The 23,336-nt window shown below is 37.2% G+C and overlaps 1 protein-coding gene across 1 annotated transcript in view; it reads left to right on the top strand.

Annotated features, from left to right (window-relative positions):
- The first annotated feature begins 394 nt into the window (after window positions 1-394).
- Window positions 395-23,336, top strand: part of SHISAL2B (shisa like 2B) — a 34,275-nt gene continuing 11,333 nt past the window's right edge. Inside the window, exons 1-2 of the mRNA XM_072413805.1 lie at window positions 395-661; window positions 20,263-20,420. Coding sequence (XP_072269906.1) covers window positions 468-661; window positions 20,263-20,420 — 352 coding nt within the window. The 5' untranslated portion in view covers window positions 395-467. The remainder of the gene's footprint in view (window positions 662-20,262; window positions 20,421-23,336) is intronic.

Here is a 23,336-nt window from a genome sequence, read left to right as displayed (position 1 = left end):
ATGGCATTATTGCTTACAATATCTAAAGTATACATCCTGCCTACAATCCATCACAATTTGTCATGCAATTTTAATCTTTTAGCCTGAAACACAATAGTCCTTTGTTATGGCTTTGGAATTATTTGCATATCTCTCCTGACACATGTTTGAACTTTGGTGGTCCTTATCACAGTACCTTTAAATCTACAAATGTTAATCTCCAAAGAAAGCAATCATGTAGACAACTGCTGAACACTTACTATGATGTACAGCAGGTTGATGTACAGCAGGTGGCACCAGCAAGCTGCAATCAGGAATACATCAGAATCCCTCTCCTTTATAGTCTATATGAAACTATATAAAACTGAAATAGCAGGCAATACTTGCACAGTGGAATCAGTAGAAGAGAAGTGAACAAGAAAAGGAGTGCAATCAGCATTACCAGGAGTCTGGGAGACCACAGAAAGCTTGAAACCTCCATCCTCAGGATGACAAAGACCCTGCATGAGACTTGTGCCAGCTACTACACATCTAATAACACATTTATCAATAGTTTTGGGTGCCCAAGAAAAGAAGACACTGTAGATCTCATATACTGCTGTGGATTTGTTGACTTAAAATATTGCTGCAATGAACCAGGAAACTATTTTCCCTACAAACATGATTACATGTTGTCTCTTAGGTAAGTCATCTCATTAAGTAAACTTTTACCATTGTCTTCTTTTTTTATAATTTGTGAGTTTGCAAAATAAAATGCATTTTATGTTAACAAACTATAATAACAAAATTGTTCTTAATAATGTATTGAAAAAACAATGGCTTGAACATCCCTTTGAATTGTTCTCTAACCATGCAAACAAAAAGTATTTGTTGGCTGTTCATTTCTGTTTGTACAGATACTTAGAACTGTTCTCAGCTGGTTATTGTTCTTTGATTATCCATGTCCATAGATTGATACTAGCTGCACATCCTACATGGAAACAAGAAATATTTGATTGTTGAAGCAATTGATGTAATGGGTACATAAAAAGTCATAAAGACTTAGAAGTACCTGCTATCTTTGGATGTATCTGGGCAACCCCATGAAAACCTAAAATTTTGCAATGTCCAATTTCTTGAGCACTTCATATAACTGAACCTCTATCTAGTGTGGATTTCTGGAGATCTTAGACAAGAGCCTCTTCATCCATCAGTTCCAAATGTTTAGTGGTGAGACACCTCTGGCTGCATGCTGTTTGGAAGCCCAAATGATTGAACAGGTTACAAAAAATGACCTCACTCATTAACGTTATACCAAAGATAGGAAAAAAAAGTAGTTGTCAAAATTATTCACCAACTCACTTCTCTTTCCCATAAACCTAAATAATATTTAAAGTGTACTTAAAGCCAAATGTATAGGCATGGTATGTATATTGTAGTTTTTACATTATAGTTACCATTATCTGTGTCTCTAAATAAACCTTCCCTGATGAAGCCTAATTGGTAAAATGCGTCGAGTGTTGAGACCATGGTTTACTGTGCATTTTCTGGTCCATGGACTCACTATTGTCCACTATGTTATGGAAATTGTCATATAAATTGATTATAGGCTTGAAAATATAATCAGTTTGTCTTATTCAAAATAAATTACAGTGATGTACCCAACAAAACCCCTCTCTGTTTGCTATGCAGAAGGTTAGAAATGAGTTGAAGCCCTAGTTTAATGCTAAAAGCTAAAACTTGCTTTCTTTTAGTTTTTAAAAAAAGTCATCTCATTCCAACAATGGGAAAACTGCAGAAATTTAGGATTCAATAGATATAAACTTGTTCTAGGTGATTAAACTGGCTGGTATCTTCCAAACACATGAAAGTGATTTAAAAATGGCCAATTAACCTTCCATTCCTGACTATACAGGGCGGTTGTACTGGTTTCTGATTGGTTATGGTAACATAGTGGATTTTGGTTTCTTCTTTGCCATTGTAATGGGTCTTCTCACTCTAGTTTCACCATAGCTGGATTTAATGCTGACATTTGCTTTGACCTTCCTTTGACTTCTGTAACAACTATTAGAACAACAAAAATAATGATTTTACAACCTCTTTTTTATACGCTATACTTGTATAATAAAATATGTTCGGCTAATAGATCGTGGTGGGTGAACTTTCAGCCACCAAGCATTCACTTTCTTGGGCAGGCAAGCTACTGATAATGACCGTGCACCTCAATCTCCTCTTCTAGTCTCCCGCTGTAATGTGCACTGGGTGGTCAGAGACATGCTCCACCCCACTGGAAACACATCTCCCTTCACTTGGCACTGCATGCTTTGACTCCTGATTGGCGAAACACTCTTATAAAATGCACCTGAACAATGGGACAGTAGTGTGTGTAGTGATTGTGGGGGTATTTTCTTTGTGGATGTGTTTTCTTACAGAATGATTGCTGCCTACACCAACCTTCTGACCTCTGCCTGCTTTACCTTCCAGTTGATCATCACCTGGAATGACCTGAACCTAATCCTGACCACAAACTCTCTCTCTCTACACCTTTGATACCTCACCTGGCTTCTTGCTAACTCATCTGGTTTTGCCCTCTGACCTACTAGTGCTCTATGATATAGTTTGACGCTGTTGTCCTTCATATCTGTCTTTCTGTGCCTCTCATTCTCTGTTTACCATCCAACATCCCTCACATAACTAAGCCGTGTGAGAGTCTGAATCTCAGGAAGGTACAACTTGCCTCCCGAAACTGAGCAGGCATTTGTCCATAGATGAAGACAACGGCACTAGATTGTGGTAATGGCATCTGGTGAAGTATCAATGTTGGGTGTGGGCCTCACAGAACTACTAAACAAAAGAACCATTTATCATTTATCACTTTGCTCTAAACTTAGTAAACTTTATAGATTCAAATCAGGAAGCTTTAAAGCTGAAATCTGTGCACAAATACTTGAATTTTGAATAAATGAGATAAAGCTCAGCTGACCATCCAATTGTGTGCAAACTTTTTTTCTACATTTCTTTGCACACCACGGGGTGTTCATTGCAATGTGAGCTATCACCACATTCATCTTAAAAAGTAAACAGCCTAAAGTAATTTAGTAATTCAGCCCCATAACCTCCACTCTTCGCCCCAACACAGACTGCCTGCAGAAAACTGAAGATAAGATGAATATTAAGCCAATCCATTCTTACACAAAGAAGAACATCAGTGACTGGTCTTCATTAGCAAGATGTTCTTACACAGAAGCAGAGTTTCACATTGGATTATTGCTCAAATCTGCATGAAGTTCACCAAATTTAAATAAAACTTACACAAGCTTCTTGTATTTGGACAATATTTGCTTTTGCCAAGTTTAAAACAAGGCTAGGGATCTTTATTTTTAGCTATGCGTCAGTAATTTGTAAACAAATGAGACCTCTAGTTTTATTTAAACCTCTTCCACCCATAACTATAAATACTACAGTGTAACAATATGTATGCAGCATGGTGCGTGGGTGAGTGACCCTAATGGCGGCTACATTATGAGCAACCCTGAACTTACATTAAATTAGGCCTATTTCTTTTGTGGGTGTGAAAACCCTAAACATGGCAGCTTTATGTGTTAAACTGCTTTAAATGTGAGATAATTGCTGCAGTAATAGACCACTATCCTTCCCCCATGCTCCCTCCTTACCTGTAGTACATTGTTTTCTCAGGTGCTGATAGAAATAAAAGCATTTTTTTTATTATATAACTTTCGTAACATAAGATGTTAAATACAAACTCAAGGATACAGTATCCTAATTCTAATTGTATTTTACTCCTATGATTTAGGGCAGACCTCTTTAATATGGGGGGCCCATTGAAATACCTTTCAGGTCTTCAGGCAACCCTTTCTATAATTATTATATCCGAATCTCACAGTAAATTAGTGTGGTGGTTAGTGGGAAGAATACCTCTTACATTGCTGTTCAGAAGAATATCATTGGTGCCGGTTAAACTAACCTGAAAAGCATAAACTGTTCATTGTTTAAGGAACCCCTAGAATTCTCTAGGGTTCCATGGAATCCTGGTTGACAAACAATGCCTTAAAGAGTCTCTTGTAAACTTTCAAAGCTGTTTTCTCTTTCTAACTGTGAATAATAAATGAAGACAAACTGGTTCTGCTTTGTTTCAAATCACATCTGACCCATGGTAGTGAAATGGTTAAATATTACCAACAGGGATTTATGATGTCAATTTGGAATAATAAAGGGACAAATTGAGCTGCTCCTTTTTTATGGATGCATTCAGTGGATAGCCAAGTATTGTACACTCCATGAAATTTGTTCCCTTTGCATTTGAAATGCTGCTCATCAATAAATGTCTATTTCAAATCCCTACACAAAACAGATGTAAGAATGGAGCTGAGCATGCAGACAAATACTATTGTTCCATTAATCATTACAGAAAATGAGGGGCACATTGCAATTCTTATACAGTAATTTGCTGAGAATATGACACAGGCATCTTATATTGGAATAAAAAGCCTACCTAACAGTGGATAAATTGATTAGGTAGATCAACTTTATATGCTCATTCCAGGAGATGAGCCTATCCCTGGGGGCTATTTGGATATGTGTGATGCATTAATGCACATGTGTTAATGTGAGTTTATTAAAGCAGACAATTTAAAATGAAGAATTAAAAAAAAAAAAAAAAACATTTTCTAATCCACTGCACTGCCAAGCTTTTCTTGTTGCGTCCTGCAAAGCAAGTAGATTGGCTTATTGTACTGTAGTGCCAACCTAATACAGAGAGGTAAACCTGGAAATACATGTTATGTGTGATATTATGCGTTTCCAATATACATAGATCTAAATATTCCCCAAAATCTGCCCAGGTCTTACTTTACAATATTGTGGTGTTGCCTGTCCATATATCTATTTGGGAAATGGTAGTTATATGTTTCAGCAATGCATAAACTTTCTTTTTAAAAGTAAGAGACAGGTAGGAGCTGCAAGGCCAGGAGAGAACCTTTCTTCAAAGCTATGAGATCCACGAGAATACTTTCAATAAAAGCTTATCAGTCTGATCAGAAAATCCAGGCTCTGCTTGTCTGATTCTTTAATTGGTTTTATCCCAATGATCCTGATGCAAAAATACAACAGTATACACTTTACAATATTCACGAAAAAGAAATACAGGTAGTCCTGGGTTACATAGGAGATAGGAACTGTAGGTTGGTTCTCTTGTTTTGTTTAGTTTATATTGTATGTAAGTCGGAACAGGTACATTATTTTACTAAATGCATTTGTTTGTCTCGACATATTAGGCAGTGTGGTGTCAGTTACTGTATCCTCACGGTGAGTTATTCATAAACAAAGCAAAAAAAAATCTTTATGACGCCTAGACATTCGTTAACTTCTGGAGCAAGATGTGCATTGTTATGCAAAAAGAAACAACTGAAGAGTTTGTCTTGGTCATTAAAGAGTTACAACCCAAAGACTTCTTCTGCAAGTAATACAAACCCCCCTCCCCCCATCAAGCCTCTGTCCTGCACACAAGCGAGCTTGGAAGCCCTATGTGTATCTAGGAGTTGTTTGTATGTTGGATGTGCTTAACTCTGCGACTACCTGTATTACATTTGCAATGATAATGTAAATTATGCATTTACTGATAATACCATTGGTATATCGATTCATAAACTGTATATTATCAGCCTATTATTATGTAAAACCGATTGAAGAATGTCCCTTTAGTCCTTTTTAAAATGCTTGACCAGGGTACAGTATACGAAGCCCTCGCTGCCACCCCCACAACCAGTCTTTTTCCCACTTCCCAAAATTAAAACCCAGACACCATTTTGGAAAAAACTGGCCACGGCAGCCCTTTATTACCACCATTATTTTAACAACATATTTTTCAATAAAACAAACTTTTATTTTATATCCCCCAACATGTAAATATAACAGTAAAACCAACTTCTTGTAAGTCCATGAAAGTCACCACTCCTGCTCACTCATCCATCTGCTTTCGATCCACAGGTAGGCCCACAGACGCTCCTACGCCGCCTCGGGGACATTTAATATTTTCCCTTTTCACCAAACCTAGCCTCCACAACAACCAAGTGTCATGCAACGCGACCCTTATCACCCCAAAACCCCTCCTTTTTTGGGTCTGAACTCCCCTACATTCTCCATTACCCCAATTCTAACTTTCATGGACCCCCAAAACTCATGCCCTTCTGCCGCCATGACAATGACTCGCCCAAACCTCACAACATCAGGGAGGGAGAGTGGGAAAGCTCCTTCCAGTAATTCTTTTCAAACTGATTCTCCTCCCCTTCAACCCCTTCTTTTAAACCCAATCCCCCAGCCCTCCCCTGTACCAACACCCCCCAATCATATTCTCCAATTTTCCCGCACTTTTTTCCCGGCATTTTTTTTTTTTTTTTTTAACCCTTACTCCTCCGTCTTCTCTACTCACCCTGTCATGAGGTCCTACGCTTAGATTTTGCTTCAGGCCTGCTTTCTTTTAGGTTAAAGACGTTTTTTTTCAATTTAGCAATTGTGAAGCTTAATTGCACCTTAACCTAAAGTTAGCTGCATATATCATGTGTCTGCAAAGGTCCACTCCCCAAACACTAATGGAGACCATTACTCTGACTATTCCAAGTGGAAAGACCTCACATTCATTCAGTGAATAGTGTTATCTGCCCCAGACAGCAAGGGGTGGAGCTGCCATTGGCTAATCCATGTGCAGATGCTATATGTAAATGCAGCCAAAGGGTTAAATACATGAAAATAAACACAAAACGCTTGTGAGCAATGTATTTTGTTACAATAACACAACTCTTACAAATACATAAAAATATTCTATATTTATCCCCTAACAATTCATCCATTATTCATCCGTTATCCATCCATTTGTGGTGAAGGTAAACCAGAATGTTTATAGCTTACACCTCAATAAAACACAGATCTCCAGCACTTTGGTAAATATCCCGGTGTTCTTTCTGCAGAGTTTGTGGAATCTGCCATTGATATGCATTTTCTCCCCCCCAAAAAAAACATTTCCTGCCCTACAGTGGTAACACCCACTAATCCTAATATGTCAGGACAACAGAAACAGGACAGGACTACAGATACCTTTTCCTCTGCCACCTTCTCCCTAACATTTAGTGGTGGGATTCTGTAGTTCCTAAAGAAATCCAGAAACAATGTAACTGATTATGGACACCAGTGGCAGAAAAAACCTTTTAGCTCTCTAGATATCTGGCGGGATCAACAGGTGTTTTTTGTATTTATCAAACAAGAAGTAAATTGTTTACATTTTAAAGGCAGACAGATGTTGTTTTTGGAGCTGGCACTGGATTTATATCCTGATATTACAAGGTTGGCCTACAGGAACCTAAAATTGTACCCAAGTAATTTTCAAACAAAACTTAAAGATGGAGCTAAACTCTAAAAGCAAAGATTTGTAATATTATTGGTGACATCTAAAAATGTGAATTGTATGTAAGCTGTAGCCTGTCTGGAATTCCTCCTGGAATATAGCAGTGTATTTTTCATTGGTGAGGTTGCCTAGGCCTTCCTGTGTCTACAACTACACATTTGTGTTATTACAGTGTGAGATCATAATATAACATATACTGTATATATTATATTCCCTTTCTAGATTATTCCCAGCTCCCAATAATGAGCATACTGCCCTCAGCCTCAAAGATTACACAGGTCAACAAAAAATTAGTTTTGATTATCATCAGAAACCACAGCAAACTTTTCTTAATCAGTTTTTCGAGCAGATTTTAGTTCCTGAGTTATGAGTACTTTTATAGTTAACATTGTACGTGCATGTATTTTGTACTAAAACATAAGCACAATTGAAGTGATGTTAATACATCTTCAGTGTGAAGTAAAATAGGGCACACTGTGGTAAAAATCTACTGAAGAGTGTCAGTCAGGTTCCATTGTTTCCTCAGAAATGATTTTCTTGTGTACTGTTTGTCTGGATTGTCGCGGTACAGCATCCAGCAGTAGTCAGCCATCATACTTTTATTCCAGTGAAATGAATGAATGTCCTGATGAAAAAGTTCTCCTTGTTCATCACTCACCATACCAGGATTTTCCAGGAAGAATTCTAGATGTGAGTGCAAGAAATGTATTATTAATGACATGTGACATTCCAGTTTCTGGTATGAATTAAGCAGATTCTGAACTCCTTGTAGGCAGGAGACTTATGGTTGCTCAGGAAATTTTCACACAGCCTCTTAAATGCAACCCAAGCTTCTAGCTCAGCTGTTGAGAGAGATTGTTTGAAAACATCATCCTGCAAAACAGACTTGATCTGTGGCCCTATAAATATCCCTTCCTTCATTTTTGCAGTGCTTATTTTTGGAAACTTCTCAACAAGGTACTGAAAACCCATAGAGATTGTTTTACCCATGGCTTTTACAAGGTTCTTCATCAAGCCTAACTTGATATGGAGAGGTGGCAGAAAATTTTATGCAGATCAACAAGAGGTAGAAACTTGACACTGCTTGTTCCGGTCTTATAGGTATCTCTTGGTAGCCAATCACGCTTGACATAATGGTCTCCCGTAGATCCTCTGTCCCACAGGTATAGGAAACAGCAATATTTTGTGAATCCTCTTTGCATTCCCATCAGCAAGCCAATGACTTTAAGATCGTCACAGATAATCCACTGGTGTGTTTTATAGTGGATTGCGTAAAAGTAGTAACTTCGTGTTGTTATAGGACTCATTTAGGTTAACAGAATGGGCAATCCGTAAACTTGTTTTGGAATTACCATAATGCAGTAAGACTGCTTTCCAGCTTGCTCTTGTGACAAACTGGTAAAGAGTGCATTTATATCATGACAGTAGCACAGTGAGCCATCACTAGTGAAGAACGTTGTCAAGTTATGATTTTGTTTTCTGTGGTGTGTTACTGTTACACCCTTTGCAAGCAAATGCTTCTGTTTAAGCATTGAAGCAAAAAGTTCTGCTTTGTCTTTGCAGAGATTTAGATCACGAACAAGATCATTCAGCTCTGCTTATGTAAAGGTCTCTGGTTCTGAATCTTCATCGGCCAAGTAGTCAGGATAAGATTATTCAGAGTTGTAACTGGCTGCAAATTCAGTGCATTCCTCATCACCTTCTACAGAAGCAAGTTCAACGTTTGGCGGTACCAGAACTGACAATGAATCATCATGGGGAACATGCCTAATTGCAGAATCAAGGCTGGGATATACAATTTTGTGCTTAGTTTTACCTTAGAATCCACTTTTCTTGACGCTGGAAAAATAGCAGTCGATTAGATGGCCTCGCGCTTCTCTCCACACCATCGAGATTGCAAATAACATTGCTGCTTTACGCTGATTGAGCCAGTCATGCAGTCCATTGGAACAACTATTACAGATGACATGTGGAGCCCAAGATATATCCTGGTCACCAAGTGGACAGCCGAAATATAATTTGTGTATCTTTTTCGGTTCTGTGGTAATTTGGCAACACTGTGCTTTCGTCGTGAATGAACCACACACGTAACAGAAACTGTCTGGATCATTAAGGCAATTTTAATCTAGACACAATGACAAATGAAATCAATCGCCGTTAGTGTGGTCTCTTACCTTAAAAAAAGAAAACTGTTGTTAAATGTTGTACTACGTTAAGGCTATTTATAATGAGTTTCACACAATATATATATAATTAGCTGCATCACAAAAACTAAATGTGCTAGAGAAAACCTGAAAACAAATTAAAAAAATATTAAAAAATAATAAGGTCAATAATAGTAAAAAAAAACTATGAGAACATTTAAAAGTAACAAAGGCTTTAAAAATTATTCTTGTTTCTGTCAATTTTTTTATTTATGTGTATACAGAAGCAAAAGTATTTCTCACCTATGGGGGTTATTCACAAAGTAATGCTATCACTTGTTCCAGTAACACACATTTCCATAAGTAAACATTGATCTATTACAATGTGCTAGCAGGAACATATTCCAAAAAACATTGTAACCATATAAACCAACCTAAGTCTATAAAAACCCAAGATAAAATATTTTTTACATTGCACCTTCCAGTTCAGCAGATGACTGCATTTGTTTCAAGCCTTTTTCCCCATTATTGTCACATCACTCACTCGCTGTATTGTATATCCTTGGAGAAGCAGAGTTGTCACACTAGGATAGAAGGTAGGACTATAAAACACATTCACCTTCATCCCCATAACATTTCATTTCGGGGCATGTTACAATATTCACGTCTAGAGATCAGCCATTCAGGCACCTAGAGCTGTATTAGGAATAGGAGACAATTACTCCTCCATGTCTAATGGTATCTAGTATTTTTCTTGGCTCCAGTGGGCAACATGGGCCATTTTATTATAAGCTGCAAGGATTTAGAAGCTATTTAGAAGCTATGTATCTGACAAAATCTGCAGTAAATGTATCAATAAAAATGTCTGTAGGTAACGGGTTAACATTTTATCAAGCAATTTGGTTTACAGGGAAGTTTGAAGCTCTGCCTCTCACTGTTATACCTTGCTAATTGGCAAAAAATAAAATACATTTTACAAGAACAAGATGAAAGGAAAATTACTTGTTCTTCTAATTAGTCAAAAGTAAAATCCCTTTTATAGTCTTGGGGGGTGGGGAGGTATAAATCTTAAACTTGGTTAAAATATTCAGGAACATTTAATTGACTGATAAATACAATGCTCGTATATAAGAGCCGCTTTTATTCTTGAAGCGATGCCCTAAAATCCAGAAAAAAACAAAGGCTGTATGAACCTAATTCTGCAGTGTAGACATCAAAGAATGTACAATTTTGCAATTTTCCTGATCCACAAACCACATGCATTGAACTTATGAAAATGATTAAGTTTATTGGAACATGTGAATCATTATAGATATTTAAGTTTTCATTATTATTTCCTCTAATAGTCTGTAAATTAATGTGTATATACATTTTAGCCTAGAAGGAACTATACTCATTGGTGGGCAGTGAACTTCTGCCATAATCAGCAAGTATGCCCAGATTACTTACCGATTATGGCACAGACTTACCTGTGTGCAACCAATCTGCAGCAATGGCAGGAGCTGGATTCTGTCTTTGCAGCTTCCTAGAAAGGTGCTTTATTTAACTTCATGGCGGACCTCTTCGGCCATTGGATGGGCACTGATGGTGTAACTCCCGTACATGTGCAGGAGTTACAATGTCTTCGGTAATGGGCTCTGTATGCAGCACCGCCACACACAATCAAGCTCTACACTATGTGAAGCATGCACCATGTAGTGTAGGGCTGAAACAAAAAAGTCACCAGGGACCAGAGCTTTATTTTTTAACGTTGCATACGTTGATGTGCCATGTGTCAGTTAACACTACCTTTAGGTGACTTTTTGTGTTTTTGAGTTTAGGTCCACTTCAAGCTATGGATGTCTCTATACAAGAGGTTTATTTTTAACAGAAAAGAGAATATGAACTTAAGAAACAATACAGAATTTCATATTTACCTGACAACAAAGACATTTTTTTTAAAATCTGCCAAGGGGCAGACCATGTATGTGCATGCTCGGCAAACAAAGAGCACTGGGTGAAAACACTACACCTGATGGATTGAAGTTGTCAGTAGAGGAGGGTGGTGGCTTAAAGCCCTGAAGTAATAATGAAAAAGGCTTCATCAAAAAAAAGAAAAAAGAGTGTCAGGCCATTTTCTGTTCTTAGATAAACATGCAAAGGAATCAAGCTGTACACTATATGAAGCATGCACCATGTAGTGCCACACAAAATCAAGCTCTACACTATGCAAAGCATGCACATGTCTCCAGAACTAAAAAAAAGACCTCAAATTACTGTTTCGGATGGGGTTTAGCTCTTCTTCCCAATGTCTAAAGTGTGGAGTCACAGAGACTGATTTGTATCACATGTTTTGGAGCTGCCCCAGAATTAAATATTTTTGGAAATTTGTTTTAAAAAATATATTCTTTTCCAAGCCGCTTTTGGGCTGTTTTTTTTTTTTTTTTTTATCTCTAAGGGGTGAGGATCACAAAAAGGCTGTGGGAAACTCTTATACATCTGTTAGTGGCCAAAAAAGTTTTACATACAGTACATGGATTAGCCCAGGTCAATTCTTTTTTTGTAAAAATTAGGTTATGGATTCCAGATGGATTGAATTAGGGTCTCTTTGGAAAAAAAACTTGTGCATATGTTTTTTTTTTGAGCTACGGGAATCGTATGTAAATTCTATACCGTCATTTACAAAATGATGATTTGTATCTACTTTTGAGCAGACAACATAGTATGTCCACTTACTGTAAAAAGAAAAACATGTTTGGTGTAATAATACTTTGGACTATTGATTTTTACTTCCTGTACCACTCTTTTTAATTGGGAACAGCTCTTTTATTATTTCTTTATCCTGTGTTAGTACCTATATATATATATATATATATATATATATATATATATATATATATATATCTATATCAATCACTTTTTCAGGGCTAAGCTCCCACAGGTAATAGGTTATAGGAAGTTCATGTATATGCAGCCTCAGGGTGTTTCCTGCACAGATCTCAGGATCATAATGACATCTTTCCCCCTAAGGCAGTCAACATTGGCCAGAATGGGCAGGGAAGGGGGCAAAAAAAAAACCTGTTGGCCTAGGGGAAAAAAAGTATACATCTGGCCCTGAATACCCTCAAAATGTTCCACTTTTCTATTACATAGAATCCAAACATTATGTTGATTAGTAACACCTAACTCCATTTTATTTAATTACATTTTGCATTTATGTGTTATCACTTTTGTTATTCCAGAAGAAAATAAGGATATTTACAAAAATTACAAAAGACAGATGTGACAAAATAGTTCCAGCTATTCTAAAAAGCTAACATAGTTTTTTGAGAAATAAAAATACCCAATTTATTTGCTCAATGTAGGAGATTTTTATTACAGACTGAATGTTATCCTGATCAAAGCTGATCGTTTTGAGCTGTCCTATTATCCAGAATCTTCCTACCATGAAGAACAGCCTTTCTTTTGTAGCAGTCTTCTTACACAATGTTGAAAAGGTGAATTTAATAAGAAAAGTAATATAATATTTCTCCCAGAGGAGCTGCCAAATCTTCAAGAAAGGACTAAATGATACCTTCTCTAAGCTTAAAGTAAGATTCTATGTGCTGAAAAAAAAAAATAATGTTCTCCAGGTCAGGGATGTGTAATATAATGTCACTGCAGATTCTTATCTGTGTCTGCTCTGTCAATACCAAGGCCATTGTACTAACTTTCTCAATCCCATGGAAATGGCAGTGCAGCGTCTGCCTGCTATAATTATATAATCAGTGCTAGTGCTGTAATGAGAGAAAAACTGCCGTGAAAAGATTTAAGCCAACGTAACAGCAGGAAAATTGAAGTGTTGCAAGAAAGCAGCATTTACATACTTAGAAACTCGCTGTTGGTTACTGATTAAAATAGCAATGTCAATTTTAATGGGTTTAAAGCTGATGTCCAGGCAAAGCACAAATTAAATATAAAAATTTACACTGATGTAACAGGCAGCATGGACAAGTTTTTATTTTGTTCTGCTGCCATTCAGTAATTTTTAAAGGTGTCTTCCCAAATCTGTGGTGGAACAGTGAAAGTAAAAGTAGCATGCTCATGTTCTTTTTTTATTAGCATAAAATCTCTTACTTACTGACTGACTGCTTGTGCTGCTTCTTCCTCTCCCAGTGTTATCTTTGTTATACAAGGGATTGAAAGAGACTCAATGCAAGTCCAATTTGGGTACTTACACAGAGCTGTGGTCATTTGTGTCTTAAGTGGACCCATCTCCACATTTTTATTATTATATATATGGGTGTGTGGGGTTTTTCTGTCGGTGTAGACCCCTCCACTTCCATCTTTTCTGCCCTGGTTGTAAAGACTGAATGGGAAACCTGCAGGGTCCTGGGATACCTATGTCACTTATCCCAGGAGGCTGTGGGCTGCTCCTTCTGTGCATTCCCCATTTCGGGCATGTGCAGAAGGGAGTTTTCCAGAAATGTAAAAAAAGTGCCAATCTCACCCATGAACAGTAAGATCTATCTCACGCCAAGGCAGTGGGAGATCAGGTGACATAAGAAGAACCTAGAAGCCCAGTGTCCAGTACAACATGAAAAGAAGAAGGAAGACGGGACAGTGTGACCCACTGGACACAGTTTGTGGTGGAATTGAGGGCTTTACACCTATAAAGCTAAGTGTATTTTTTTTTTTTTTTACTGAAAGCCCTGCTTTAAATTAAAAATGACTTATATACCAATTATACCTATTTTTATAATTTAAAACCCTCATTGGTTTTATAAATTATATCTCCAGTTCTCTAAATACATATTTATAACACCTTTAGAATAATACATTTGATCATTTTCTGGTAGCCTTAACAAAAAAAAAGCCTGTTCTATCATTCGATAGAAAAGATATATATATATATATATATATATATATATATATATAAATATATATATCTTAAGCAGGCTTAGGGTGGGAATTTCATATTTTCATCTTAAAATCGAATATAAAGTTTCACAGTAGAATACATTTTAGACAGGACAGTACTTTGATAAAGAATATATGAATAATTATACCTTAGTTTTGTAGCAGTAGAGGTTTTCCAGCTTGTAGGGTGCCTTAAACGTCTGAAAATTAATTGCTTTCTGTTGATAAATGTCTTCATTATAAAGATCTACACTAAGTGAGTCAAGGAATCATCCATGGAGCTCATAACTGGCAGGAAAGTTTGGACGTAAAAATGAAAGTAATGAGAATTGAGGAGCCTCTTGAAACAATAACCTATACACTTATGAATAAAACTGAACTCTGCTCAGCAACCTAACTAACCCTCCTTCTCTTTCCCTTTTTATTTCTTTGTCTCTGTACTGTAAAAATCCTCTTCTTAGGCCATGTGACCTCATTACAGGGGCTGTAAAAGATCAATCCTCAGGAGCCAGGAAGAGGAGTCTGAGATCTCTGCCAGTCTCAGTGAACAGTCAGAGGAAGAGGACCTGTCAGTGCAGGGAAAATAGGCACAGAGCTCTATACTACTACCACAACTAAGGAATCTATGGGCAGTATGGTGGCTCAGTGGTTAGCACTCTGGCCTTTGCAGCACTGGGTCCTAAGGTTCGAATCTCGGCCAGGACACTATATGCATGGAGTTTGCAGGTTCTCCCGTGTCTGCGTGGGTTTCCTTCCAAGTCCTAAAAACATACACTAAGGTTAATTGACTTCCCCTCAGAATTGACTTTAAACTACATTATTGACATATGGCTATGGTAGGGATGTTAGATTGTGAGCTCCTTTGAAGGACAGTTAGTGACACAACTATTGACTTTGTACAATGCTGTGTAATATGATGGTGCTATAAAAAACCAGAAATACGGAGTCTGAAAAAGAAAGAGCATAGTCAACCTTGTGCCATTCATAGCTATTATACCTGCATTTATCTCAGCCCTGTAGGCATTCTGTGCAGGTAACCCTCCTATTTACTGAAATCAGACTAACAATTTCCCTTGTGTTAACACAGAACTCTGGGCAAACCCAAAATGTGCCCCATACACCCCCCCCATGCTACTCTCATTTCCCATCTTTTGAAACACAATTTTGTTATCAGTTCTCCTCTGCCATTGCTGGCAGCACAATACATCCTTCCCATATGCAATAAACCTATTTATGTTTTAAACTTATTAATGTGACTAGTGCCCATGGTTGGTATTATCCTAATTATTGAACCACATCTGAGGCTGAATGTGCCGGGGATGCCATTGTCATGTACAAGTGTTTAGGACATTTGCAGTGTAGCTAATGATCATCTAGAAGTCAATATGTATTTATGATTGGTACTAATAAAACTACAGTTGTACCCTGTCATAAAATGAAGAATAAGTGTAAAAATGTAGCAGAGTTACGGAACATAAACAATTTCGTTTTTGGGATTACATACATTTAAAGAAAAACTAATTTCTGCTGCTTTAGTCGGTCCATGAAAGTTATGAGCTGATTTTAAACAAGGACTTCTGCTTTATGTGGTCATCACTTTTTTCATTTGTAACCAAAGTTAAGATTATTAAAGGCAGGGAAGAGTACCAAAAACACAACTATAGGAAATAAAAAGTTGATGGGAAAGCAGAGAGGAGGGGAAGAGAAAATAAGAGATGAGGGGGTTGTGTGGGACGGATGCATGTGTAGTAAATGGAGTAGCCAACCTGAAGGAGCTAGATAACTAGCTGATTATAACAAAAGGAGTGAATAATCCAAGTCCCCAGGCATGTAAGAGTCCAGCCATGGGGACCATACCCGTGGAAATCTATACACAGAGTAGTTGAATAACGCTTTCATCTTTTCAATGGTCAGAAACCAAACCATCTTGTGATTACTCCAAGCAATTTTGGGGAAAGCAGAGGTATCTGTTCATGGAGAACCTCCATAACTGAGGCAGAACTATTTGGTGATAATTTGATGTAGTATTGATAGTATGTAGAAGTGTAATCTTTGGGGAAAGAAAGCATGCTAACAAAGTGTGTAAAATACTACAGAAGTCTTGTGTAACTATTGTTGTTATTTCCTCAGCCGGGGAACATCGATCACAGTCTTTGAGCGAAAAAAAATAAGCTTTAAATTATGCAGGTTTGCTTTATCCACCACTGCAGAAAATTACCGTATGCTGTGTATTAACTTCCGAGTTGCAGAAATTACATGGTACATCACACTGCTCAAAAAACTGTGATTTTTCCAATGTGCAGGATGACATGATGAATAATTCAGCAAATGACAATAAGAAATCATTGAAATGTATTACAACGGAAATATTTGCAACTCCTATTCAATGTACAGCGCTACGTAATATGTTGGCGCTATATAAATCCTGTTTATTAATAATAATCATGTCCTGAAAGTACAAGAAGAGTACTGGGATACTGATTCAACATTGCTGATTGGTTACTGTGGGTATTTGAGATTGGCATGACAAAAAAACAGTGTAAATGATAGGAACGATGCAGAAAGATAATCTTGTAGAAAAAGATCTACACCAAATTAAGAGGATTTGCTTAACTGAAATGCCAGTGAAAAGATGGAGATTTGGCGAAATGTCTCAATATTGGAATCAATGAAGAAGGTAAAATTAACCTTTTTAACTTTCATACCTTTATACCCCTTGTGGACATTTCCATATTAGACTTCTTTATTTAGTGATATGTTTATCATTTCTTAAGATATCATAGTAATACATATACATGTTGTATTAGTGGAACTTGGTAATAGTTCTAATGAATGATCACTATAAGTAGGAGCTGCAGCAAATGTTTCTTCTATAATTTCATAATTCTTATCAAATGTTTTCTGTAAATACAAGTGTACACTGCTGCCAAGCAAATCCTTGCAGTATAGCTGGCAGTCTGATGCAAAGCTAACATATTATAACCTAGCATTTACTACTCAAACTACTGTACAGCAAATGTGACCTAAGCTTATTGAATGTGGTCTGCCATTATTGGTTGCGCTGGAATTTCAGCGAGGGACACTAAAACAGGTGAACAATGCCATGGTTTGAATAAGATTGCTGCTGTACTTATCTAGTGACACAAATTTTGCATTTATATGTATATGATTCTTTAATGTACATTTTGCTAAATACTTGGAACATTGATTTAAAATTTACAAGGTTATTAACATAACCGTATAACCGTTCATATGACTGTGCCGTGACGCACAATAATCTGACGCGTTTCACCATGTAGGGCTTCCTCAGGGAAAGATATTAATGCGTGCTTAACGGTCTATATGTATAGAGATGTAACATGTCAAGAATATATAACATAATGAAAAAAACGTTAATAACCTTTTGATGAAACTTATTATGTATAGTAGTGTACTAATATTTTGTTTTGTGAAATGTTAACAGGACCGAAGAAAAATATTATTTGTTTATGTGTATTAGATGGCTTATGTATAAAATAATCAATCAATACACTTCACTTTTTGCATGAAAACCTCTGAGCCTCAAACCTCCTTCTTTTCTCTACCCATTTACATTTTAAAAACGAATGTCATATTTTCCTACAAGAATTGTTACTGGAACAACCAGTTTGAAGACATTTCATATCTTGCCAGATGGCAAAATATGATCAAATTTAATAATCCTAACATAAAACCCATTATAGATAAGGAACCATGGTTGCCTGTGTGCGTATTGTAATCCCATTTGGGATGTGTCTTTGTTTAAAAAAAAAAATGCAGTCAGCCTAGCAGGGATATTAAATCAGCAATACTAATACTATACTATTTTTCACATTAATAAGAATTTTGCTATTGATGTATTAATCATAAAAGTTTTCTTTACTTCCAGTTCTGTAGACATAAGAGTAGGTAAAAGGATATCTTTCCAATATTAGGGAAATCTTGCTTTTCATGAGGTTTGTCAGTGTGGTCTGTTTTATGTTTTTGAGAAAGAATTTGATCAGCTTAGCAGTGTACGGTGAGGTTGTCTGAGTACATCTGTATTACCTTAGTCACACACTTACAATTCCCTTGCCTGCCATGGCCATGATTGAAAGATCTCCTCTTACCTATTAGATTCTATATACCAGCTACTTTATTATATACAACTTGCTAGTAAAGCTGTGTATCCTTTTTGCCTTTAGAACTGCCATCATTCTTTGTGACATTTTGGTCCATATAGACATGAAAGGATCACACACTTACTGTATCTGTCAGTATAATATCCATTCTGAAAAATCTCCCATTCCACCACATCTCAAACATGATTGGTTTGAGGTTTGTTGACTGTGGAGCCCATTTGTGAACTCATTGTCCTGTTCCAAAAACATTTTGGGCTGATTTGAGCTTTGTAACATAGTAGCCATAGGATGATTATGAATGCATTCATAAAGGAATGGACTTGGTCAATACTAAGGTGCGCTGTGGCATTTAAACAATGCCCAGTTGCTACTAAAGGGTCTAAAATATGCCAAGAAAACATCCCCCACACTAATACACCTCTAACAGCAAAAAATGACATTCATCCAACCAGCCAATTTTGGAGAGGCTTTACAAATTGGTGCCTGTTCCTGGGAGAGCCATTGCCCCAGACAAAACAATCAGAGCGGAATTGCAATAGTAGTGGAGTGGGTATACGTACAGGAAGCGTCTGTAAGAGATACAGAAGCCTAGGCATGACGTTCATTTTAAGGATGCTACAGCGCCCAAACCACGAGAACGTGTTCTGTCGCCACCTTTGCAAATCATGTCTTATCAAATTAGGCAAAGGGAGGAAATTCAACATAGCTGTGTGGGACAGATCCACTGCGATAAAAGTCCTCAGGTATTTTATGGCCCCCTTTGCCCATTTGAATGGAAAAGAGACAGGCAAATTTTGAAACACTCTGTGGGCAGTGTCACATTTAAAGCCTCTGATTTCTGCAGGTTAACTTTAAAATTGGAAATGCTGGCATAGTCTCGCAATTCTTGTACCAAGTTAGGGATGGTCATAACTGGAGAGGTAATGTAAAAGAGCAGATCATCTGCGTATGCCGCTACTTTATGAGAGGTAACACCTATGGAGACACCTGTAATATTAGGATTAGCCCCGATTCGTCTCAGAAGGGGTTCCAGAACAGTGCTGCATTTGACTGCATCCCCATCAGACAAAGTGATCAGTGACCAGAGCAGGGCTCCCAAACATGTGTCTTTAATAATATCATATTTATACCATTTATATATTTATACAGCTGAATTGTTGTGCCAAACAAAAAAGGGAACCTTGCCAGAAACAGGTGTCAGGTTCTGGCTAATAAAGTGCCAGCTGTAAAAGATAATTATTACTGAGCTGTTAAAAATGAATTTCATTCCTCTTTTTTGTTTATTTGCCAGTTTATATAAAAAGTAACCAGCAGTGTATTTATTATAACAATGTATCAAATAAAAGGTGTTTAGGCTATTAAAAAGTACAGAAGAAGCATTTGTTTAGGTAAGCAAATTATTTCAAGGTAAACAGTCACACACAGACACAAGTCTGGGAATCTAGGCATTGCTAAATGTTGTTCACAAAAGTGTTGGAGAATTATAAGAATTGCTCAAGAGCCACAATGAAGATTCAAACTGGTACTGGGAAATGGCAGATAACCTAATTTAATTTTAAAACCTAATTTAATTTAAAATGTGATTTTTAATCATATCATTCCGTACAAATTGACCACCTTTTTTACTTTTAGTATGTGAGAGGTACATTTAATTCTTTACACAGTTCTCTTCTAGTTAGCTAATACCATACAATGTTTTGTTAATATTTCTTGTTTTGTCTTGCAGTATAGGAGCTTTGGTTGGTCTGGCAATCGCAGCGTTGGTGTTATTAGCATTTGTTGTCAGTGTGTGCGTGCTGTGCTATTTATTTCTGTACACAAAGCCCCAGAGAATAGACACTGGACTTAAACTGCAGCGCTCTGGGTCATCATGTTCACAAAAAGGTAAGATAGAAATAAATTATATTAAACCCATTTTCTATTTAAATAAATAGGCATGCAATCCAGTTGTTTATGGTAGGGGATACAGTCACTTTTATGTCCCTTCCTGACTGTATGTATGTATATGGTGATAACTCATGATTCTATTTCCTTCATGCTTCAGCTTCTCTTCTGTTTCTGTCATCCTTCATTTTCTTTTCCGCTTCTGTCAATCTTCAGCTTTTCTTTTGTTTCTGCCATCCTCCATCTCCATTTCTGCTTCTGTCATTCTTCAGCTTCTCTTCTGCTTCTGTCATCCTTCATTTCCATAGCTGCTTCTGTCATTCTTCAGCTTAACTTCTGTTTCTGTCAACCTCCATTTCCATTTTTGCTTCTGTAATTCTTCGGCTTCTCTTCTGTTTGTCATTCTCCATTTCCATTTCAGCTTCTGTCATTCTTCAGCTTCTCTTCTGCTTCTGTCATCTTCAATTTCCTTTTCCGCTTCTGTCATTCTTCAGCTTCTCCTCTGTTTCTGTCATTCTTCATGTTCTTTTCCACTCTGTCATTCTTCAGCTTCTCTTCTGTTTCTGTCATCCTCCATTTCCATTTCTGCTTCTGTCATTCTTCAGCTTCTCTTCTGCTTCTGTCATTCTCCAATTCTGCTTCTGTCAGTTTTCAGCTTCTCTTCTGCTTCCGTCATCCTTCATTTCCATTTCTGCTTCTGTCATTCTTCAGGTTCACTTCTGTTTCTGTCATCCTCAATTTCCATAGCTGCTTCTGTCAGTCTTCAGCTTCTCTCCTGCTTCTGTCATCCTTAATTTCCTTTTCTGCTTCTGTCATTCTTCAGCTTAACTTCTGTTTTTGTGAACCTCCATTTCCATTTTTGCTTCTGTAATTCTTCGGCTTCTCTTCTGTTTGTCATTCTCCATTTCCATTTCCGCTTCTTTCATTCTTCAGCCTCTCTTCTGCCATCTTCAATTTCCTTTTCCGCTTCTGTCATTCTTCAGCTTCTCCTCTGTTTCTGTCATCTTCAATTTCCTTTTCCGCTTCTGTCATTCTTCAGCCTTCTGTCATTCTTCAGCTTCTCCTCTGTTTCTGTCATCTTCAATTTCCTTTTCCGCTTCTGTCATTCTTCAGCTTCTCCTCTGTTTCTGTCATCCTTCATTTTCTTTTCTGCTTCTGTCATTCTTCAGCTTCTCTTCTGCTTCTATCATCTTCCATTACCTTTTCCGCTTATGTCATTCTTCAGCTTCTCTTCTGCTTCTGTCATCTTCCATTTTCTTTTCTGCTTCTGTCATTCTTCAGCTTCTAGTTAGTGTCTGTCATCCTTCATTTTCTTTTCTGCTTCTGTCATTCTTCAGCTTCTCTTCCGTTTCTGTCATCCTTCATTTTCTTTTCTGTCATTCTTTAGCTCCTCTTCTGTTTTGTTAATCCATCATCTGTTCTTCTATCTCTGCCATCTTTTAGCTCCTCTTCTGTTTCCGTTGTGCTTCAGTGTTGTCAATTTTCAGTTCCTCTTCTGTTTATGTCATCTCCACTTATGATTTTGTCATTCTTCAGTGAAACTTCTGTTTTTGTCACTCTTTGTTCATTTGCCTGAGCCTTAATTGTTTGCATGGATCTAACAAGTAACTGTTCACTTTTAGTGCAATGTAAGTATTTATAAAGACAAAACATTTTATTATTTTGAATAGAATATTGAAAGATTGGAACCCATGCAAAAAAAGTTTACAGCTGGGCACCTTACTCTATGATTTGACTTTCCATAGCTTTTGGTGCTCCACCAACTGCCATCCCCTTGTGAAGTGACAGCATCCTTCCTGCCAACAAAACTAGACAAATCAAACAATGCATTAGTGCTTTAGATCATCTAAAGCAAACTTATAAATATTACATCCTGCCCCTGCCCCATACAGTGCCTAAACATACTTTTAGTGATGCTTTAGTGCCTTACCTCCATCACCCCACCTCCACCAAAAATTAGGACATGAAGTACTCAGTAATGGCAGTATTTGCACATTCTGTTTTTCTTGTAAGCTTATGTTATAATGTAAGTATTTTCCAAGTCCAAATAAACCTATTAACTTACAATGTCATGTGAGTTCTGTTCTGTAGAATGTGTTACTTTTTGTTCCAAAGTATTTATTAAGTGTGCATCCTTCTTTGCTCCATGCAGTTTATAATAGAAGAATGCTAATAGCCCATTGTTTTCAATGCATTCACTCCAACAGCACTTAAAGAAAATGCAATGCGCTCCACACAATGCAGAGTGTCCTCAGTGCTTTTAGAGTTGCCATGCAACATGGGATGTTGCTGATTTAAAGTGGCTCATGTGTCTCTGCACCAGCCATTCTTTTAAACCTAAGTGATTTTATAGGGAGAATTTGGGTGGGGAGATAGGCTTGCTATGTTTGTAGTGTTTCATATCTTGGTACACAGTAGTTTTGGACTACTGCAAAAAAAATCTTACATTTAAAAACAAAGTTGTTAGAAAAAATATGCATTCAAACTCATTTAATTGACAAAGCCTAGTTGCTGAAACAAAATTTTATCCTGACCTTAATCTTGTTCATTTGGTTGCCCTGCTAACTAAGTTCATGTAGTCTCCTATAGCCTTCCAAATAGCCAGTTAATGCTTTCCAAGTTTGGACAATTTTTCGTGTATATTGTTGGCAGAAAGGTTGTGCTATAGGAGGGCTACTGAATTTGGCTACCATGGGTAAAGCCACCATATCAGGTAACCAACATTGCCCACAAAGCTCTGAATGAACGCTCACCTCTCCAAATATCAGCAAAATATGTTCCTCTTAAAAGGAAATCTTCCCTGAAATTCTGCTTTATAATCAACCCTTACAAGGGTGTAAAATTTCTGGGTCCTCCACTGCACTCCATGGTTTCTCTTGCTGACCACTACCACAAAATTATCGGAAAAGAACACAA

The sequence above is a fragment of the Pyxicephalus adspersus genome, chromosome 6, assembly GCF_032062135.1.
Source record: "Pyxicephalus adspersus chromosome 6, UCB_Pads_2.0, whole genome shotgun sequence".
Lineage (NCBI taxonomy): Eukaryota > Metazoa > Chordata > Amphibia > Anura > Pyxicephalidae > Pyxicephalus > Pyxicephalus adspersus.
This window is presented reverse-complemented; position numbering and strand designations above follow the sequence as displayed.